This window comes from Neoarius graeffei, chromosome 21, assembly GCF_027579695.1.
Source record: "Neoarius graeffei isolate fNeoGra1 chromosome 21, fNeoGra1.pri, whole genome shotgun sequence".
In the NCBI taxonomy this organism is placed as follows: domain Eukaryota; kingdom Metazoa; phylum Chordata; class Actinopteri; order Siluriformes; family Ariidae; genus Neoarius; species Neoarius graeffei.
In genome coordinates, this window is record NC_083589.1 from 61,911,907 (window position 1) to 61,931,476 (window position 19,570).

The following is a 19,570-nucleotide window of genomic DNA, read 5'->3' on the forward strand; positions in this document are numbered from 1 at the left end:
TCAGTAAAAGTGCACCACCTGAAAGCCTCTTAGGCAGCTGAAAGCCATCTTGTCCAGGCTGTCCAAGTCTACCAGGTTGTGCTCCAGCTGCACCTTAATCAGACGACTTTTGGCTGCTTCGGATTTTTTGAATGAGCAGAATGCATCACGTGGAATCAACCGAATCTTGTTATGGTTGAGCGCAATATAAACGAGCCAAGCCGGAAGCTGACGTGGGACCTGGTGAAGCACGTTGTGGCTAAGATCCAGCTGGTGCAACAAAGGAAGCACCCGAAATGATCCAGGCACCACCTTGGAGATCTTGTTGCGGGCTAGGCCGAGGTGCTCCAGGTGTGGAAGTGAGAGAAACGCAGCCTTGGTGATGCTCAAGATGGAGTTTCCCTCTAAGCTAAGGGTCTTTAGGGAGTGTGGAAGGTAACGAGGGACATGCTTCAGGAAGTTCCCTTCTAGGTTGAGACTTTCCAACTGGGTGGCATTCATGAGTGCACCCTTGCCCAAACCCTTGTTGGTTAGCCTGTTGGCACTGAGGTCCAGCACTTGAAGCTGTGCCTTGCCCTGAAAAATTCCTGGCTGGAAGCGTTGGATGAGATTACCACTGAGGTAAAGCTCTTGGAGGCTAAGTGGGAGGTGCAAGGGGACAGAGGTAAGATGGTTGTGGGAGAGGCTAAGTGTGCGAAGGCTGCTTAATGGAGACAAAACTCCAACAGGGAACAAAGATGAGATACTTTCTAAACTGTTATTGCTCAAACTGAGAATGAGCAGGCCAGGGCAGCGAGACCACGCCACCTCAGACATCACTTTCACTTTGTTCCCATCCAGATGGAGCTCTTCCAGTGAGACTGGAAGGTCAGTAGGGACACTCTGGAGGAGGTTCCGGTCCAAGTACAGCCTCTTTAGTGTCTGGATGCCTTCAAAGGCACCTTTGATGGAACTGTCTACCAGATGGTTGTTGCTCAGCACCAGGAACTCAATAGAAAGGTACTGTGAAAGTAGGTCCAGCGGAATGCTATTGATGTGGTTGTTCATAAGAAGGAGGTAGCGGGAATTGTATGGAATACCATAGGGAACCTTGTCCAGTCCTTTGTCTGAACATTGCACCACCCTGTAAGAACAAGACAGCACATGACTTTAAAAATCACTGGACTTTAAAGAGGTTAAACTCATATGTAAAGCTGTGGTTAATACACACCTTCCATAACAAACACAGTCTGGTGGGCAGTAATGATCTTCAAAATATGGAAAATATGAGGCAGTGGTCAGCTGATCTTTCTCCTGTTTTAACCTTTTCATCTGCTTTGCATTTTTCAGAGCTTTGGTGGTGCTCTTCTTCTTCTTCTTCTTCACCTTCTTGTGAAGCTTGTTCTTTGTTTTTGGTGTCTGCTTGTCTTTGATTTTCCGAAGTTTAGTCTTTGGTTTGGGTTTGAAGGTGCTGGGTAAGCTCATGGTGGTAGAGCCAGCCATGACTGCCATTACCCTGGGAGCAGCATCAACATTCTCTTTGGAACCCTCATGTGTGCTGTTCTTATTGGTCGTTAGTATAGATGTGTTCTTTCGAGCTGAAAAGTGACTTGTGCGAGTACCCAAGAGAGATGCATTTTGGTATTCAAGATCAGGGTTAATTGGTTTAATGTTCGGAGTACTCAGAGTGGTGATCAAAGATGGAATGATGGTGGATAAGAAATACTGAGAAGGAGAGAGAGTAGCACGGGAAGTGTCTACTGATGTAGTTATAGACGGATCTACACCCTGATTCTCTTCCTGAATTTGTTCTTCATCTCTGGTTTTGTTCTCCTCGTCCACTCTTTTATCCTGTCCTTTTTCATGACATTGCTTTCTCTCATTGCTTTCTTTTCCACCTTCCTCCACCTTCTTTGCTTCTTTCAGGATTTGATGCTTGTCTTCCCCAATTTTCTGATTGTGTACAACGTCAGTCTTCTCTTCCTCTTTTATTGTTGCGGTAATCCGAGTTCTGCAGTCTTTCTCCCATTGTAGCTCGACGTCCCCCACTGCTGGAGGTTGCTGTAGGTGATCAGGACTCTGGTCAGTCCAGGTCTCATCTTCCAAAGACACGTTTTGAAGAGATGATACATTCAGACCTGTCGGAGGGAATAAACCAACCCAAGGGAAATTAATTCAAGGGTTTGGTAATGAAAGAAATAAAATCTTATTTATTACCAGTGGAAACATACCAAGCACTATGGTCTTGATTAAGTTATACAAGCATCCAGCAACCAGAGGAACCGCAAAATCAGACATTGTTGCATATTTTATGTATTTGTCCCTGTGTAATTGCACTCAGTACTTACTTGCCTGAAGCATTAAAGTTTTAACCACTGCAGCAAAGATCCAAACCAGCAAAATGACTGTTCTCATTTTTCACTTAGAAGAACTAAAGAAGGAAGACGAGATCCAGTTAAAGTAGTAGTAGTCACAACCTGGTAGACTGAAGGGACACGATTCCAGCGATATTTTGACCTACAATTATTTGATTTGGCTCCCAGAACTGGTGCAGCATCAAACATCATGAGTGTGTTAATAAATTCAGGAAGATTACAGACTATTAATGAAACATCTGAAGCACAGGTCTTACCTTCAGACTTTAAACAAACTTCTCAGCCCTTTGTTTGAGTTATAGAGCTTATAACCGACATGCTGGGTTATCCTGAAACATACACTGGCCCAAAAGGACTAAAAAAAAAATCTAAGAGTTTATATATCCTCTTGTACTTGGATACAGCAGCCAATTGTCAAGCGGCAACCATGTAAAAAAAATGCATTATGAGAATTTTGTCACACTCGCACACCAAACTAAAGGAATCTCTGGGATCAATCAAGGCTGAAGAAGATTGTACAGACAGGTCAAAGTTTACTAAGGAAACTGTTTACTTTTCCTTTGGAGCTTCTACCCATTGTCGCTCCAGTGATAAATGTTTTCCAGCCAAATTGGTGACCTTCGACCTCATTGTAAGAACACTCATGTTTCAAAGTGAGAGGGAAAGTAGACATTTTCTTGCTTGGTCAGTGTTTCATGCTTGATATAAACACTTCAGTTTGTGATTGACAGGAACCGGTTCAGGTCTGTGATACGGGACCCATCTCATATTGGTAACATAAATAGTCCGATAACAACTGATAACCGATAACAAATAGTCCTGAGCTCAGCTGGTCAACGCTCCCAGGTTTTTGTTCAGAAGAGCGAACTCCAAAAATGTAAGACCTTAACGAGTTTGAGCACAAACAAGTGGATAAACATTAAAATAAAACAAGCTAGAAAGTACAGACTGTCTTTCACTTCCAGAAATTCTCATTTGAAATTATGTCTTTAAATCTCAAAAATGTTTGTTCCTGTATATACAGTACTGTGTAAAAGTCTTAGGCTCTCATTTATATATATATATATATATATATATATATATATATATATATATATATATTAGTGCTGTAAAGCGATTAAAATATTTAATTGCGATTAATGTCACGACTGTCATAGTTAACTCGCGATTAATCGCAATTTAATCGCACATTTTTGTCACATGAAAAACCATTGTAATTCTCTTATCAGCATAAAAAAAGTGAATGGGCTTGCTTTGTACCAATTTTTTATTTTATTGCAGAGCATAACATGTCACAGCCACTGACATCCATAACTTCCATATTAGATGAGAAAACCAAGGGATGAAAAATAAAGTGCATATCACTGTGAAAATAAAAAAATTTTTTATTTTACTCTTCATTAGTTTCTTTTGAAGAGAAGTCTCATCTCATCTCATTATCTCTAGCCGCTTTATCCTTCTACAGGGTCGCAGGCAAGCTGGAGCCTATCCCAGCTGACTGCGGGCGAAAGGCGGGGTTCACCCTGGACAAGTCGCCAGGTCATCACAGGGCTTTGAAGAGAAGTATTTGCCATAAAAGAAGAAAAAAAACAGATAAAAATAAAAACGTTCATCATAGTGTGGCACTGTATTCTCTAATTCTCACTGCTTATAACTCTACACCCCCCCCCCGGTGGAGATGAGCTGGGAAACTGAAGACTGAAGGAACAGTATTGAAAAGTATTTTTCCAGTCTCACCTGTGAAAGGTAATCCCATGTGATCTCGTTTGGACGGTAAACCTGTTGGTACAGTTAAACGCAGCACATGAATGAGGCATCTTTATTCTCGGCTACTGTCTAGACGCTATACCAGAGACGGCTGAAGAATCTCCACTTTGCCACATCCAATATGGCGGCGAGGATGTTTATATGTCTATGCCTTTCTCCATCACTCACACGTACTCTTATTGAAGCAGCGCGCGACAAGCCTCAACAGAAACTACGGGTGTCTCGCAGGGCCAAATTAGAATTTGTGTTAATGGTACTATTTTTTAAAATCGCGTTATTATCGCATTAACTTTGACAGCACTAATATATATATCTCATCTCATTATCTCTAGCCGCTTTATCCTTCTACAGGGTCGCAGGCAAGCTGGATCCTATCCCAGCTGACTACGGGCGAAAGGCGGGGTTCACCCTGGACAAGTCGCCAGGTCATCACAGGGCTGACACATAGACACAGACAACCATTCACACTCACATTCACACCTACGCTCAATTTAGAGTCACCAGTTAACCTAACCTGCATGTCTTTGGACTGTGGGGGAAACCGGAGCACCCGGAGGAAACCCACACGGACACGGGGAGAACATGCAAACTCCACACAGAAAGGCCCTCGCCGGCCCTGGGGCTCGAACCCAGGACCTTCTTGCTGTGAGGCGACAGCGCTAACCACTACACCACCGTGCCGCCATATATATATGTATATTTTTTTTCACACAGACTTTGTTATAGATTTTTATTTCATGATTTCTATATCGAGTGGATACTAAAACATTTTAGAGTTATAAACATTTAATTTTGTGCTGGAAAACTAACGTTACAGAAAAATGTGTCAGAAAGTAGCATATTATGCAAGATTTAAAAATAAATAAATAATAAAAAAAAAATGAAGTGAGTGTGACAGTCAAAGTGTCCAGAAGAACTGTGGCTGGTTCTGTAAGATGCTCAGGAAAACCTACAGATCATTTCCACATAAAACTGACCTCAGACTACTGTTTTTTTTTTTTTGTTTGGTTGTTTTTTTTAAAGCAAAGGGTCGTCTCACACCAAATACTGACTTTCATTTATTACTGGTTACTGCTCCTTAGTGTTTTTTTTTTTTTTGACAGTCTCATTCTCTACAACATTTCTTTGCATGTGTTGAAGACTTGCACAGGACTGTATATCTATTTTTTTTCCCTCTGTGAAATTGTTTCAGTTTTGATTTGTTGATGTGCACATGGACAGGCACAATTTTTCTTTAAAAACTTTTTTTTAAATTCCTCTTTTCCCCCTCTGTCTCTTCACAGTGGTTTTAATATATTATATATTAAGCTGCAACTTTTTGCTATATATTGCTTCTTGTCTTGAGTTGGGGGGGGGCAGTTAAAAAGGGTGTACATAACAAAAATGATGTTTAAGAGATAGAATTGTAAAAAAAAAAAACTATGCAATATAGATTAATACACATTTCACTTGTTTAGCTTCTTTTCCATGAAGTTATTAAAAGAAACTCAAGCTTTGGATCTGTAAAAGTTCACCACTGATTAAATTACATTAATCATATTACATGTCCACCTTTCCCAGGCCTATAAGGAGCATTCTAACAGCAAAGCTCATTTACTGGCGTCTGGAGAGGAACGAAATGAAAACGCTCCTAAAGCGAGTTTGAGAACGAACAAAAGTGCAAAATGTTCACTAGCGGACAGTGAACTTCTTGTTAGCTGTAGAATGTGACTGATTAAGGGAAACGGTTTCTCAAGGGTTCTTTGGATGGCTGAACTGGTCTAGTTTTCTCACCTGGGTTCGACCCAGAAGATTCTCTGACAGTGAAATGGGGAGAGAGAGAGAGAGAGAGAGAGAGAGAGACAGACATTACTAATAAAATAATGACGGAAGGTCCAACAAAATTACCATTTCCTTCATCAGAAGGATCCCAGTGGATAGTCTGTTTATGACGCCATCTACTGGAGGCCTGGAGTACTGCGTTATGATGGTCAGGAGAAAATTCAGTGCTGATTTCATCACACCAGCTGAAATAATGGACAGAGTGTCTGTACCACTGAGCTCGGAAACTTTATTACTGGTCAAAGTGCAAACGCTAATCTGTTGGAGCATTATAACAACGGATACTTTTAACTGAGGCTACAATCCTCACAAAAACAAACACTATCTCTTACAAATGAGAATTTCTAATCAAACAAATTGTATTAATGGGGGCAAACAAAACACAAAACAAAAACAGCAGAGCCATATAAACGGCCATCATATTACATGTTGCCTCTTTACCAATTTCTTATGAACAAACACAACAAATAAAACTATAAACCATAATCACTTGGTCTGACATGGCATTCTTTAACAAATTAAAAATTATAATTGGCAACCTTCTGTAGTATAAGAGGAATAAAAATACTTCAGGGTGTGTTTTTACAGGAAAATAAGTCCGTGATGGAGTGGGATGATGAAGCAGAGTTAATGTTACCACCCTAAAGTTGATCATTTTCCTGTAGCAACAAATCTCGAAATGGTTTGTTCCTCCTGTACCACAGCAAAGAGGAATTAATTAAAAAAAAAAAAAAACTACAGTTTATTTATTAAAGAAACAATTTGTTTCCAAAGTTACTTCACTTACATCATAGCAGCGATTCCTTCACAAACCTTTTTGAAATGAATAAGGCCAAAAAAAACCCAAAGAACCAAAAACACCAATAAAAAAAAAAAAAAAAAGCCACTGAGAAACCACAGAGGAATCATCTCGGTCCTGAACTTCGTTACAGCTTTACTCCGGACTGTTACTGTTAATAACGGTCTCCTTACAGAAACCCCACAAATCAGCAATTACAAAACTTCTTTAATCTGTTTATGTGGAGTGACGGCTGTACAGTTTCCTGTGAATGAGCCGTGACTATACTACTGCAACATATAGAAAAATCCATCAACCTCCTCTGACCAATCAGAAGCCAGAACTTAACAGTGCTGTCATTTTAATTTTTATATGAGGGAGAGAGAGGGGATGTTACTTAGTGGCACAAAGATATGAAGTTTATCTGAGTGGTGAACATATTCACAAGTGAGTAAACCAAACGAGTAAAAATATTTAACACGAGAAGACAGATAAACTTCATATCTTCGCGCAACTGTGTAATATTCTTTGTATTATATGGACACATCCACAAAAAAAAAATGCAAGCGAATCAAAAAGAATTTTAAATTTTGAACCGGTTTGCCATTTTGACAACGCGCGTCTAATCAGCAGGAAAACACTGGGAGTGATGTCATCAGTGATACATCAGGAATTATTACATATACAGGACACTTTTCCGATGGAATAATGTGTTCTATTCCCTTCTAGCGGGTTTCATAGCATGCAATATTGTTAGCATATCGCTTATCCTACGTGTATTACGTCACTCTACCCAATGGAGGATGAGCGTTGAATATGGTTTACGATATTGCATGGTTGTCAAGACATGACGTCACACGTCGAAGACATAAAACATCTGCGCTAGCGAGCGACTGGGACAATTTGTAAACAAACATGGCTGCCAGGTTTGCTTCATTAAATACAGATTTTGAATTTTGAAAAAGAAAGACACGTTGAACACCTGAATGTATAATAATAATAATAATAATAATCGAGCTTTGTTTCGTGGTCTATCAGATATATTCCATTCAGCTACTCGTCTTCGACTCGTTCAGTATCATGTTAGCTGAATGGAATATATCTGATAGACCACGAAAAAAAGCCAGACTGACAATATTATTTAAATCTGTCACTCAGATCTGTGATGCATTTTGTATGAAAAATGCGAGTTTTTCAACATGAGAAGAAAAATTTCATATCTTCAAGTGAACATGTGATTTTCTTATTATATCGACACAGTCCTCAAATTTATCAAAACAATTCATCGATTTCTTCACAAGTGACACAGAGATTTATGTCCCGGTTTTGGTTCTCCATGTTCTGGATGAAAACACGAGTGGTGTATTTCCCAGTAACACACTCATGTCTGTACAATAGAATATATTAAACCTATACTACAGCGTGTACAGATTTTTATTCTATTCTTATATTTATTTTAGATATTTTAACATCAGCATAAAAAAGGTAAATAAACTTACAAATCAAACACTGATTGGTGTCTTTTAACACTTCAACTGTTCCTGAAGCAAGGGTTTTCAAAAATACAATTTGAAACTTTAATACGTTTTCGAACCAAAATAGTAAATACGGTCATCTCTGGATAAGTTTCCTTCTCATGCTAACACGTGTCCATAAATTTCTAGCGCCTTTTGCTATCGTATTACTGGACGGGAGACGGAGACTTCGTAGCGGCTCTCTTATACATGTCAGCATTCCGAAACCGGAATCCTGCAGCTGCTCGTGGGAAGTGTAGTTTATCCTCCGTAACTGTTTGCTGTAGTAGTTGTGGAGGTCACACAGCTCTTCGAGGGCTGCTGCGGAAATGATGGAGGTCTCTGATGGACAGGTGGCCAGAACCGATTTCGAAGATGGAGGGGAAAACTGCTGTCGTCTTCTTTTAGATGGCATCAGCTGTTGTTTAACCGTTTTAAGACGTTGGACGTCGTTTCCAGCGACGCCTTTCTGTTCCTGAACATTCACTTCTACATTCACTTCAATGACCGACGGCTGGCTGCTTCGAGGCGCCTGTAAAGGGTTGGGGTCTTCCTGATATTGGGGAATTCTCCTCTCAGGGTTTGGGTGCTCGCTATTTGTTTTGATTAAATTTTCATTTGTACTTTGATCAGTATTGATATCTTTCCAGCATCTGTGAGTTTCTTCCTGTAGCTCAGCAGCTGATTGGTCGATCTGAGGAAATAGAGGACATTGTGAATCTGTAAATTCGGTAAATGTGTAGTGAAGACGGGCAACAGATTACAAATCCATGGGATTAGTGAATCATGCAAAGCGTGTTAATGTGAGCCACCCCTGACATGTTCCCATGTGAGTGAACCAACAATCCTGCGTTAGCCAAAAGAAAGTAACAACAACAATAATAATAATAATAATAATAATAATAATGGGTGGTGGTTATGAAAACGCTTCTACCAAAAGATGTGCATTATGATGTTAGGGAAGTGACAGACATGGACAAGCAAGACAAACAAGTGCTGAACAGTGTTTTTGGACATCCTGAGTAAACAATATCTTCATGCGAATTTGAAAAAAAAAAAAAAAAGGGTAAGAAACTGTACTTTTGGGTTCTTTTTCTTCATGGGATTAGGGAACAGTTTCTTTCTTGATTTTCTTGGTCACGGGGTTTTTCCCAGCGCGCTCAGCGGGTCTCTTTCCTTCTTTTGGTTTTAGCTCGGCACTACTCTTATCTCCACTGCCTCCTGTCAGATTGACCTGTGGGCAGCACAAGAGCTTTTTTAACCAGCGTGCCTTCGAGGGTGGGCAAGACTGAATGCAGAGAGATAAGCCGTTAATGAAAAAGAGAACACAGCCTGAACATTTATCATGGGGTGGAGTTCCAGAAAGCCTGCACCAAAAAGCATTTTCAATAATCTGTTAGTAAGTAGCTCATGGGGGTGGACAAATCAGTAGGTCAGGACAATCAGATTTCCTGTTGGGGCTATTAGTTTTAGTTTCTACGAGGACAAATAGGTTTGACAGTCAGAAAATAAAAGCCCTGCTGCTGACTGACTTTCAGAAAGCACGTTTTTGTTAAACTGATCGGGCCTCATGGTGGTGAGATTGATCTCAATGCTGTAACTGTAGCACATGCTACTCATTCTGAATCCCAATGCCTACAGCACCCTCCCAACACACACACACACACACACACACACACAGAATTGTCTGTTTTTGTCATTTTTTTTGTATAACATTTTGGTTATTGTGAATATCTGTGTGAGGTCGTCTCCTGGACCTAATCATGTCCTTTTGTACTGTGTGTGATTTGTTAAGTGTGTGTGTGTGTGTGTGTGTGGTGTGTGTAATGCATAACCATTTATTATTTGTAGATTTTTTTTTCTTTCCTAAACTGCAGTAGCACCCAAATTTTCTCTTGAGGAATAAAGTAAAGCAAAGCAAGCAAGTTAAAATACCGTAAATTAATGTGCAAGTAAATAAAAATAAGGAATAATCTGTAGGAATCAGTTAAATTTGATTTACGAGTTAGGATATTAATTACCTTTTATGGTGCAAGTCAAGTAAAGAAAATTAAGTCAGTAAAGTTCGTAAAACCAGAACATCAAGGGCGCAGCGTCTCATCTGTCCTGCCATCAAACCAACCATGACGACCAAAACAAACAGAACTGAGACGACGTGAGAGAACCAACCTCCACGACAAACTGTTTACAACAGGAACATCAACAAAAGGACAATTCTAATCAGAAGAAAATGTGTCAAGTTGAACTAATGACTAATTTGTTAGCAAAAAATTGACAATACAATGACCGCGTGTTGTGCAGAAGGTCAAATTCTTTCAAATAAAACAATCAGAACTGAAATCCAGTGAGAACTGAGGGAGAAGATACGACTGAACTGAAAATAAAACAAAGCTGTAAACAATTTGTTTACAACAGGAAAATCAACAAACAAATGACCAGGTTTTGTTCCCTGATGGAAGACCGACCCAACACCTCGATCAGAACTGAAATCAGGTGAGAAATGAGAGGAGATACAATTCTAGTGAGAGGCCTTGTTAATTTGACCTAATTAGTAACTCATGAGCAAAATATTTGACAAAACAACAACCAAAGTTTTGTGCGGAGTGATGAGTTCTTTCAAACAAAACAGTTGGAATGGGAATCTGTGGAGAACTGACGGAGGAGATACGATTTAACTGAATTATGGATGACAGACCAGATGAGCTAAAAATAAGTAAGGACTAGTCGGTAAGTACGAGTGATATCCTAACGAAGTTAAATTATTTTTAATGGTGCAAGTCAATAAAGTTTAAGTAAAGAATAGTCTGTTAGGATATCACTCATACCTACAAACTTCATTTAAATTACTTTTTATGGTTCAAGTAGGAAAATTAAGTAAGTGAAGTAAATAAACTAAGTAAGTAAAGTTCTCATCTCATTATCTGTAGCCGCTTTATCCTGTTCTACAGGGTCGCAGGCGAGCTGGATCCTATCCCAGCTGACTACGGGCGAAAGGCGGGGTTCACCCTGGACAAGTCGCCAGGTCATCACAGGGCTGACACATAGACACAGACAACCATTCACACTCACATTCACACCTACGCTCAATTTAGAGTCACCAGTTAACCTAACCTGCATGTCTTTGGACTGTGGGGGAAACCGGAGCACCCGGAGGAAACCCACGCGGACACGGGGAGAACATGCAAACTCCGCACAGAAAGGCCCTCGCCGGCCACGGGGCTCAAACCCAGGACCTTCTTGCTGTGAGGCGACAGCGCTAACCACTACACCACCGTGCCGCCCGTATGTAGTCAGTCAGTCCATAAATCCATCTATTTAACAACCCCCCCACACACACACAGCGAAAACATCAAAGCTCGTGGCTTAAACATTGGCCAACATGATTCACTACAGGGTCATAAACTCATCATTTATTCTGTATTAATGCATTTAACTGATCTAGCGCACCATATCCACTAACATTATTATACATTTCCTGACACCAAACCGCGGGCATGAGCAGCACATTTACACACTCGTGCCTGGTGCATTCGCTATTAATCTAGGATTTGTCCACCCCTGAGTTCAGTGCAGGAACAGCGCCAACAGATGTGCTCATGTTCTATTGGTCTGTATGGCTCATCGTCTCTGGGAAGTGATAGAGTCCCCATAACACCATGCAGAGTCCGTGGAGGATACTTCAGAGGTCACCGAAGTGTGATGACTGAAATCGAGAACACCTCCACCTCACATTGGAACCAAGTGCCCTGCTGATGAAGTCGTCACCTGCTTGACTCTGAAGCGAAAGCGTCTGCTCCTGCATTTAACAACAGGCTTAACATCCTGCGAGCTGCACACGCTGCTCTGAACGTACTGTCTTTGCGCTCGCCACTGGCGTCGTCTTTTACTTCTCTTCTTTCTCATGGCGATCACAGCCTGCTGCACCGCCTCACTGGCGTGCCTGACATTTCTCCACCTCCTCCTGATTCTGCGTTTTTTACGGTACCCGGGCTAGCATCAGAGTCAATCAGGATTATTGGAGAGCATGAGGGGTACAGCTCAATAAAAGTGAACACACAGCCAGCTTTTTCTTGAACTAAAGCAACCAAACCTTTATGAAATCCACACCGGAGCATGTCCAAATGTTGGAGAAAAACTGATTCTCAATCTTGAGGACCTTTGTGCAAAATAAATCATTAAAATAATCGTTTCAGGAAAAGAACAGGTCTTTAGAGTTACATCCTGGACTGAAATTAAAAGGCAACTCAAATTTAAATATGAATAGCCCTTGAAGAAGAGCTTAAATGTTATTATTATTTATAACGGAGGACTGTTCCCAGGACAAAGTTTAGCTTCTGCAGGGAGCATCAAGGGTTTCAATCACACTGCCCTTGATCTTGTGTGTTTATTATTTTTAAAACATGCATACAAAGCTTAATCCTTTATCAGAAGTCACAGGGCAGGACATAAGTAATGCCACACACTCCCACCTACGGACATGTCAAGGATTTACTGTTCTATTAAATATGTGCTATTCTTGACTATTTCTGGCCCAGAAAGGTCAATTGAATCTCTAATAAATATAGCTAACTGATGTTAACCAAGCTTATACATTAGTCAAACACTGATTTTACACAACAAAACAAGGGAAAGTGGGTGGAGCTTTTAGGGGACATCAGTTAATTTACGCTACGTTCACACTGCAAGGCTTAATGCTCAATTCCGATTTTTTTGTGAAATCCGATTTTTTTGTGAGGTCGTTCACATTAACAAATATATGCGACTTGTATGTGATCCTCAGTATGAACGAAAAGCGACCTAAAAGTGTTCCGCATGCGCATTGCAGGATACGACGACGTCACACGCAGTGAGCATGGCCAGTGTTTACGGAAGTAAAACCGCCCGGGTGCGGTATGACCCATCCAATCTAGCTTGAATAGCTGCATCCCCCCAAATGGAAATCAGCTCCCTAACCTCTGCGTCCTTCCATTGAGAAGATTCAGAACCTTCACAGCCCGAAGCGTCCCTCGCATTGATGTCATGCGCCATGTTGTAACTTTTTTTGAGAGACCCGCCGCCTACTTCAGCGCAGAATAGTGACGTTTGTGGCTTGTTGATGACGTGTAAGTCGGATGAATGCGACCTGGCGGTTCAGACTGAAGTCGCATATGAAAAGAGCGGATAGGAATCGGAATTAGGACCACATATCCAAACGGCCTGGGTCGGATTTGAAAAAATCGGATCTGTATCGTTCATATTGTCAATAAAAGATCGGATACAGGTCACATATGGGCGAAAAGATCGGATTTGAGTCACTTCAGTCTGCAGTGTGAACGTAGCCTTAGTTAGTTAGTTGGACCTATTCAACTGTCCGTCTTTCCAGATTTGTCTCATCTGCCATTTTTATTAAATCCACACTATCGGAATCATCTAACCTCTCGATCAGTATTGACTGTTCTTGTTCAGCCTGCTCCTGTTGTCAGAAATCTTGGAGTACTACTTGATCCATCACTCAATTTTGATTTTCATACCAAGTCACTCACCAAATTTGCATTCTTTCACCTCTGTAACGTTGCTCATCTCCATCTGCTTCTGACTAGCAATAATACACAAACTGATTCATTACATCACAGACAGTTAGCAGATGCTCTTATCCAGAGAGATGTACACTGGTGCTTGAAAGTTTGTGAACCCTTTAGAATTTTCTATATTTCTGCATAATATAACCTAAAACTTCAGATTTTCACACAAGTCCTAAAAGTAGATAAAGAGAACCCAGTTAAACAAATGAGGCAAAATATTATACTTGGTCATTTATTTATTGAGGAAAATGATCCAATATTACATATCTGTGAGTGGCAAAAGTATGTGAACCTCTAGGATTAGCAGTTAATTTGAAGGTGAAATTAGAGTCAGGTGTTTTCAATCAATGGGATGACAATCAGGTGTGAGTGGGCACCCTGTTTTATTTAAAGAACAGGGATCTATCAAAGTCTGATCTTCACAACACATGTTTGTGGAAGTGTATCATGGCACAAACAAAGGAGATTTCTGAGGAGCTCAGAAAAAGCGTTGTTGATGCTCATCAGGCTGGAAAAGGTTACAAAACCATCTCTAAGGCTACGTTTACACTAGACCGTATCTGTCTCGTTTTCTTCACGGACGCACTGTCCGTTTACATTAACCCCCCTGAAAAAGCGGGGAAACGGGAATCCGCCAGCGTCCACGTATTCAATCTAGATCGTATCAGCTCCGGTGCTGTGTAAACATTGAGAATACGCGAATACGCTGTGCTGAGCTCTAGCTGGCGTCTCATTGGACAACGTCACTGTGACATCCACCTTCCTGATTCGCTGGCGTTGGTCATGTGACGCGACTGCTGAAAAACGGCGCAGACTTCCGCCTTGTATCACCTTTCATTAAAGAGTATAAAAGTATGAAAATACTGCAAATACTGATGCAAATACTGCCCATTGTGTAGTTATGATTGTCTTTAGGCTTGCCATCCTTCCACTTGCAAGTAATAAGTGATATGCGCTGGGATCTCACACACAGCGGCTCAGTCCCGAATCGTGGCTTGTTCACTTCACTCGCGCGCTCTGTGAGCTGCGCAGGGCCGGAGTGCGCACCCTCCAGAGGGCACTCGCTGTTCAGGGCGGAGTGATTTGGAGCGCAGGATGCCTGCGGAGCCGAGCGTATCCGCGTATTGGTGTTGCTGTGTGCACGGCTAACGGTTTTAGTGTCAACGCGAATCGTTTTAAGAACGTTAATCTGATGATCCGCTGATTCGACGTAATGTAAACGTAGCCTATAGAGTTTGGACTCCACCAATCCACAGTCAGACAGATTGTGTACAAATGGAGGAAATTCAAGACCATTGTTACCCTCCCCAGGAGTGGTCGACCAACAAAGATCACTCCAAGAGCAAGGCGTGTAATAGTTGGCGAGGTCACAAAGGACCACAGGGTAACTTCTAAGCAACTGAAGGCTTCTCTCACATTGGCTAATGTTAATGTTCATGAGTCCACCATCAGGAGAACACTGAACAACAATGGTGTGCATGGCAGGGTTGCAAGGAGAAAGTCACTGCTCTCCAAAAAGAACGTTACTGCTCGTCTGCAGTTTGCTAAAGATCATGTGGACAAGCCAGAAGGCTATTGGAAAAATGTTTTGTGGACGGATGAGACCAAAATAGAACTTTTTTGGTTTAAATGAGAAGCGTTATGTTTGGAGAAAGGAAAAACACTGCAATCCAGCATAAGAACCTTATCCCATCTGTGAAACATGGTGGTGGTAGTATCATGGTTTGGGCCTGTTTTGCTGCATCTGGGCCAGGACGGCTTGCCATCATTGATGGAACAATGAATTCTGAATTATACCAGCGAATTCTAAAGGAAAATGTCAGGACATCTGCCCATGAACTGAATCTCAAGCAAAGGTGGGTCATGCAGCAAGACAACGACCCTAAGCACACAAGTCGTTCTACCAAAGAATGGTTAAAGAAGAATAAAGTTAATGTTTTGGAATGGCCAAGTCAAAGTCCTGACCTTAATCCAATGGAAATGTTGTGGAAGGACCTTCAGTGCCATTGCTCTTCTTTCTCTACTTTCATCTCTCAGTTGAAGACTTATCTTTTCCATGAACATTTTTCTTCCTCTCATACTGCTTAGGCTTTTTTTTTTTAACTCCTTCTGTACAGTGACCTTGAGATTGTGAAAGACACTATAGAAATTTAACCACTACTACTTCGGTGCAAGACTTCAATGGCATAATTTTGAGTGAAAACTCATATTAGCAATGTCAACATGTGCATTTACACAAAACATTTAAAGGTTTGCTCTCATTTGTGTGTGGCATTAACTGCATTCATTTATGGAGAGCTTTTTGTGCATCAATTCCACAGAAATATAAAAGGAGGACCTGGCAACCACATGAGAAACTCTTCTCATTCATCCATTCATTCATTCATTCATTTATTACTTACTACTTATCTGTGGCTCTTGTTCCATTTGTGTTATTTATTCCAAATTATACACCAAAATGCTGTATAATTTGAGAAGCCATAGCCTATTGGTTAGGGAAGCAGCTTTGGGACCAAAAGGTTGCCGGTTTGAGTCCCTAGACCAGCAGGAATGGCTGAAGTGCCCTTAAGGAAGACACCGAACCCCTAACTGCTCCCCAGGCTGCTCTGGGTGTGTTGTATGTCACTCTGGATAAGAGCGTCTGCTAAATGCCATTAATGTAATGTATCACTATACTATCACTACGTTCAGACTGCAACCTGAAACGACCCATATCCGATTTGCGAAATCCGATTTTTTTGTTAGGCCGTTCACATTACCAATTATATGAGACTTGTATGCGATCTCCAATATGAACGGAAAACGACCCAAAAGTGTCCCGCATGCGCAAACTGACATGTAATAAGCACATCTACGTAATATGTAAACAAACAAACAAAAAAAAAGCGCACTCTTCAAGTTTCCACCAAAGAGGCGGGATTAGCCAACGCAGAATAGTGACGTTTGTCTCTTGTTGATGACGTGTAGGTTGCATGAATGCGACCTGTCCGGTCAGACTGCAGTCGCATGTGAAAATAATGGATATGCATCGGAATTAGGACCACATATCCAAGCGGCCTGGGTCGCATGTGAAAAAATCAGATCGGTGTCGTTCACATTGTCAATAACAAATCGGATACAGGTCGCATATGGGCAAAAAAATCGGATGTGAGTCGTTTCAGGGTGCGGTCTGAACGTAGTCTAAGAAACTCATCACTCCCTTGCTAAAGCAAGACAAGGCTAAATGAGACAACGCTGACATTTATCTATTTTTACCAAACCCATTAATAGGTTTTAAGGTTAACAGCCCTGAATAAAAGTCATCTGGTTAGTGTTTATAAACGACACCGAGATGCGACCAGCGATGATGCACCTCAGAGGAAATCTCAGGTTCTAAAAAAAAAAAAAAGGGAGACCACTACATGCTACAGGTGCACGTGAGTAAAATTAGTTAAGTTTAAAAAGAAACTGATCTACGATGAAATGGTATCATTTATTTAAAAAGTCTGAATGAAATGGATATCAATTTAACAGATTAAAATTAAAGGGTGAAGAAAGAGACATTACTGATCTGTGTTTTTTATATGAAAGAAATGAATTAAAGTAATATTTACACTCGAGACGGACGCAGAACCTTTCCTCCTCATCTTCATCATGACAGAGTGGTTTTCGTTCTTCAGTAAGTCAGCTTTACGTCCTGCTTTCAGGTAAAAGTACGTTGTGTACGGTGTGAAGCTGAAATCTTCACTTTAAAACAAAATGTGGAAAAAGTTAAAGCCATACTTCACTTCTGACATCTCAGAGGAACTAAAACAGTTTCACTTCACGTTCTCCTTCACGAGTGACATTAAACAGTACCTGAAGTAGCCGTGCAGTAAGAGATGAACAATGATGGACTCCACCTCCTGGCGTGACAGGGTCGTCGTCACCTTGGCCATTTTACGGACCTTGGCACTGCCTTTCCCCATCCAGGTGTCGCACACCTTCAGAGGAGTCATCTTCTCGTCCAGAGACGCGGCCAATTCGACGATTTCCACCACATCACGTGCGTGCTTGGTGATGTCCATGGTGATGTAGTCTGGCACAAAGACATGGACCGGTTTGGGCTCGCATCAGTGAGCTGTGACGCTAAAGTTTTAAAAACTTTCAGAACAGTTCTCTCACCATTTCCATGGCGACAGACATCACACGTCTGGTTGCACTCTTTATCGTCCCAAACTTCATCAAAATGAGTCGCCATCACGGCACGCCGACACCTGAGCACAGACGTCACACACTGACGAGTCATTGCATCACAGCTAAAGAATTTCCATCCTAATATTACACAACGGACTGTAACGCAACTGCTATGACAAAAGCACGTGCTATTGGCAGCGTTGTATTATTTATTACCGGTCCACATTCTGGCAATAAGCCACCATGTCCTGAAGCTTCTGCTGGCCGGTGTTCTCCATCACAACCATGGCGCTGACCCGGAAAACATCCGCAAACCCATAGAACACGATGCAGTCTGCTGGATTGTCATCTCTCCCTGAAAATAAAATAAAACACTGTTTGAGTCAAGCATCACATCACACACAGTTCTCACATTTCAACACAAAATGTTAGGTGATCTCCACCATGTCTTATTAAGAGCCGATTCCACTAACATCGGTTTAGAGGACGACGTTTAGAGAGCAGATGCAAATTAGTCAGTTTGAATTATTTCTACGCTCACACACATTGAAAATGCAGTAGTGCATTGTATTGTGTGATATGAAGAGCATCAGAGGTACAAACATCAAAACTATTGAATGTAATACCATTTTACATTCAGTACCTGGTACATGATACCACTTTACATTAAGTTTCTCGGTGCTTTAAAGAATTTAACGCTTTGTAATTTATGATGCTGACTCCTCCTACTAGACCCGGACACCTACATTTAATATGACATCATTACTTTGTGCTTGGCACGTGGGTAGATGAGTAAGACCCATCCTTATTTTTAGGGTATGTAGATGGGTAATCTGCCTGGCCAGCGGTTACAGATTAGAAAGTTTAAGCTTGATTTTGGGAACACCTTTAGGGTCATCCAAAGGGGGTAATTATTATTCTATCCACATTCACTGGATATGAACAATCGTGCACTCTGATTGGCTACTCGACTACTAAGCTATCAGCTCATATACCGTGAGTAGAGAAAAAAAAATGGCAGCGGGCGTTGCTGAACCAACCAAGGACGAAATAAAAACTTGACTCGAAAACAAAACCCCAAGAAAAACAAAAGCAACAAAATATGAAATAAAAATATTTGATAGAAAGAATGTACATCTCTCCCCCCCAAGAATTATCATCATGGCATTTTTCACAACTTGCTCCCGTCATTTTGCCGGTTTGTTTACATTCTTCATCTTTAAGCATTAAAATTTGTTGAATTTTTTTTAGACTGGTTCAAAAGCTCAAAGAAGTTTGAAAATTACAGAACTGAAATAACCAAGGAAGAATTAAATAAATTAAAGCTATTCTATACCTCGGCACAACAGCAAGACGGCACTTTCCACAAAAAAACCCACTCAAGTCAATTTGTGCCACCATTGATAGGTTTTCAAGAAGTCCATCGAAGTGGAAATGATTTTATTGGACGTTTTGTATAAAGTTCTTATTAATCGAACTTGCAAAAAATAAAAATGCTCCGTTTCTCAAAATCCAGTGAATGTGGATCGAATAAAATCGTTATTCCACTCAATCTCATCGTACATGGATTATAGCACCATCAGCTCATGCACGATTCGATTTCGTGGAATAACGATCATTTCTTAGTTTGTTGCAATGACG

At 41.0% G+C, this 19,570-nt stretch overlaps 2 protein-coding genes across 2 annotated transcripts in view; both read right to left on the reverse strand.

Moving 5' to 3' along the window:
* On the reverse strand, positions 1 to 9,314 carry wu:fc23c09. Its single transcript, XM_060903541.1, has 4 exons — positions 9,294 to 9,314; positions 8,424 to 8,907; positions 1,190 to 2,096; positions 1 to 1,102 (listed from the first exon to the last, which is right to left on the reverse strand). The coding sequence occupies exons 1-4, from the start codon at positions 9,312 to 9,314 to the stop codon at positions 1 to 3; spliced, it is 2,514 nt and encodes an 837-aa protein (XP_060759524.1).
* The window catches only part of recql (RecQ helicase-like), a 23,345-nt gene continuing 12,593 nt past the window's right edge, over positions 8,819 to 19,570 (reverse strand). Inside the window, exons 11-16 of the mRNA XM_060903461.1 lie at positions 18,146 to 18,284; positions 17,918 to 18,009; positions 17,612 to 17,831; positions 17,368 to 17,500; positions 9,294 to 9,447; positions 8,819 to 8,907 (exon numbers count right to left, since the gene is read on the reverse strand). Coding sequence (XP_060759444.1) covers positions 9,319 to 9,447; positions 17,368 to 17,500; positions 17,612 to 17,831; positions 17,918 to 18,009; positions 18,146 to 18,284 — 713 coding nt within the window. The 3' untranslated portion in view covers positions 8,819 to 8,907; positions 9,294 to 9,318. The remainder of the gene's footprint in view (positions 8,908 to 9,293; positions 9,448 to 17,367; positions 17,501 to 17,611; positions 17,832 to 17,917; positions 18,010 to 18,145; positions 18,285 to 19,570) is intronic.

What these genes read in the sequence shown, in the direction of transcription:
- wu:fc23c09 (XM_060903541.1), bottom strand. Translation starts at nt 9,314, where the DNA reads ATGAAGAAAAAGAACCCAAAA. An exon ending in TGAAGAAAAAGAACCCAAAA is followed by an intron (nt 8,908 to 9,293) that starts GTACAGTTTCTT and finishes CTATTTCCTCAG; the next exon opens with ATCGACCAATCAGCTGCTGA. An exon ending in CGGTTTCGGAATGCTGACAT is followed by an intron (nt 2,097 to 8,423) that starts GTATAAGAGAGC and finishes TCCCTCCGACAG; the next exon opens with GTCTGAATGTATCATCTCTT.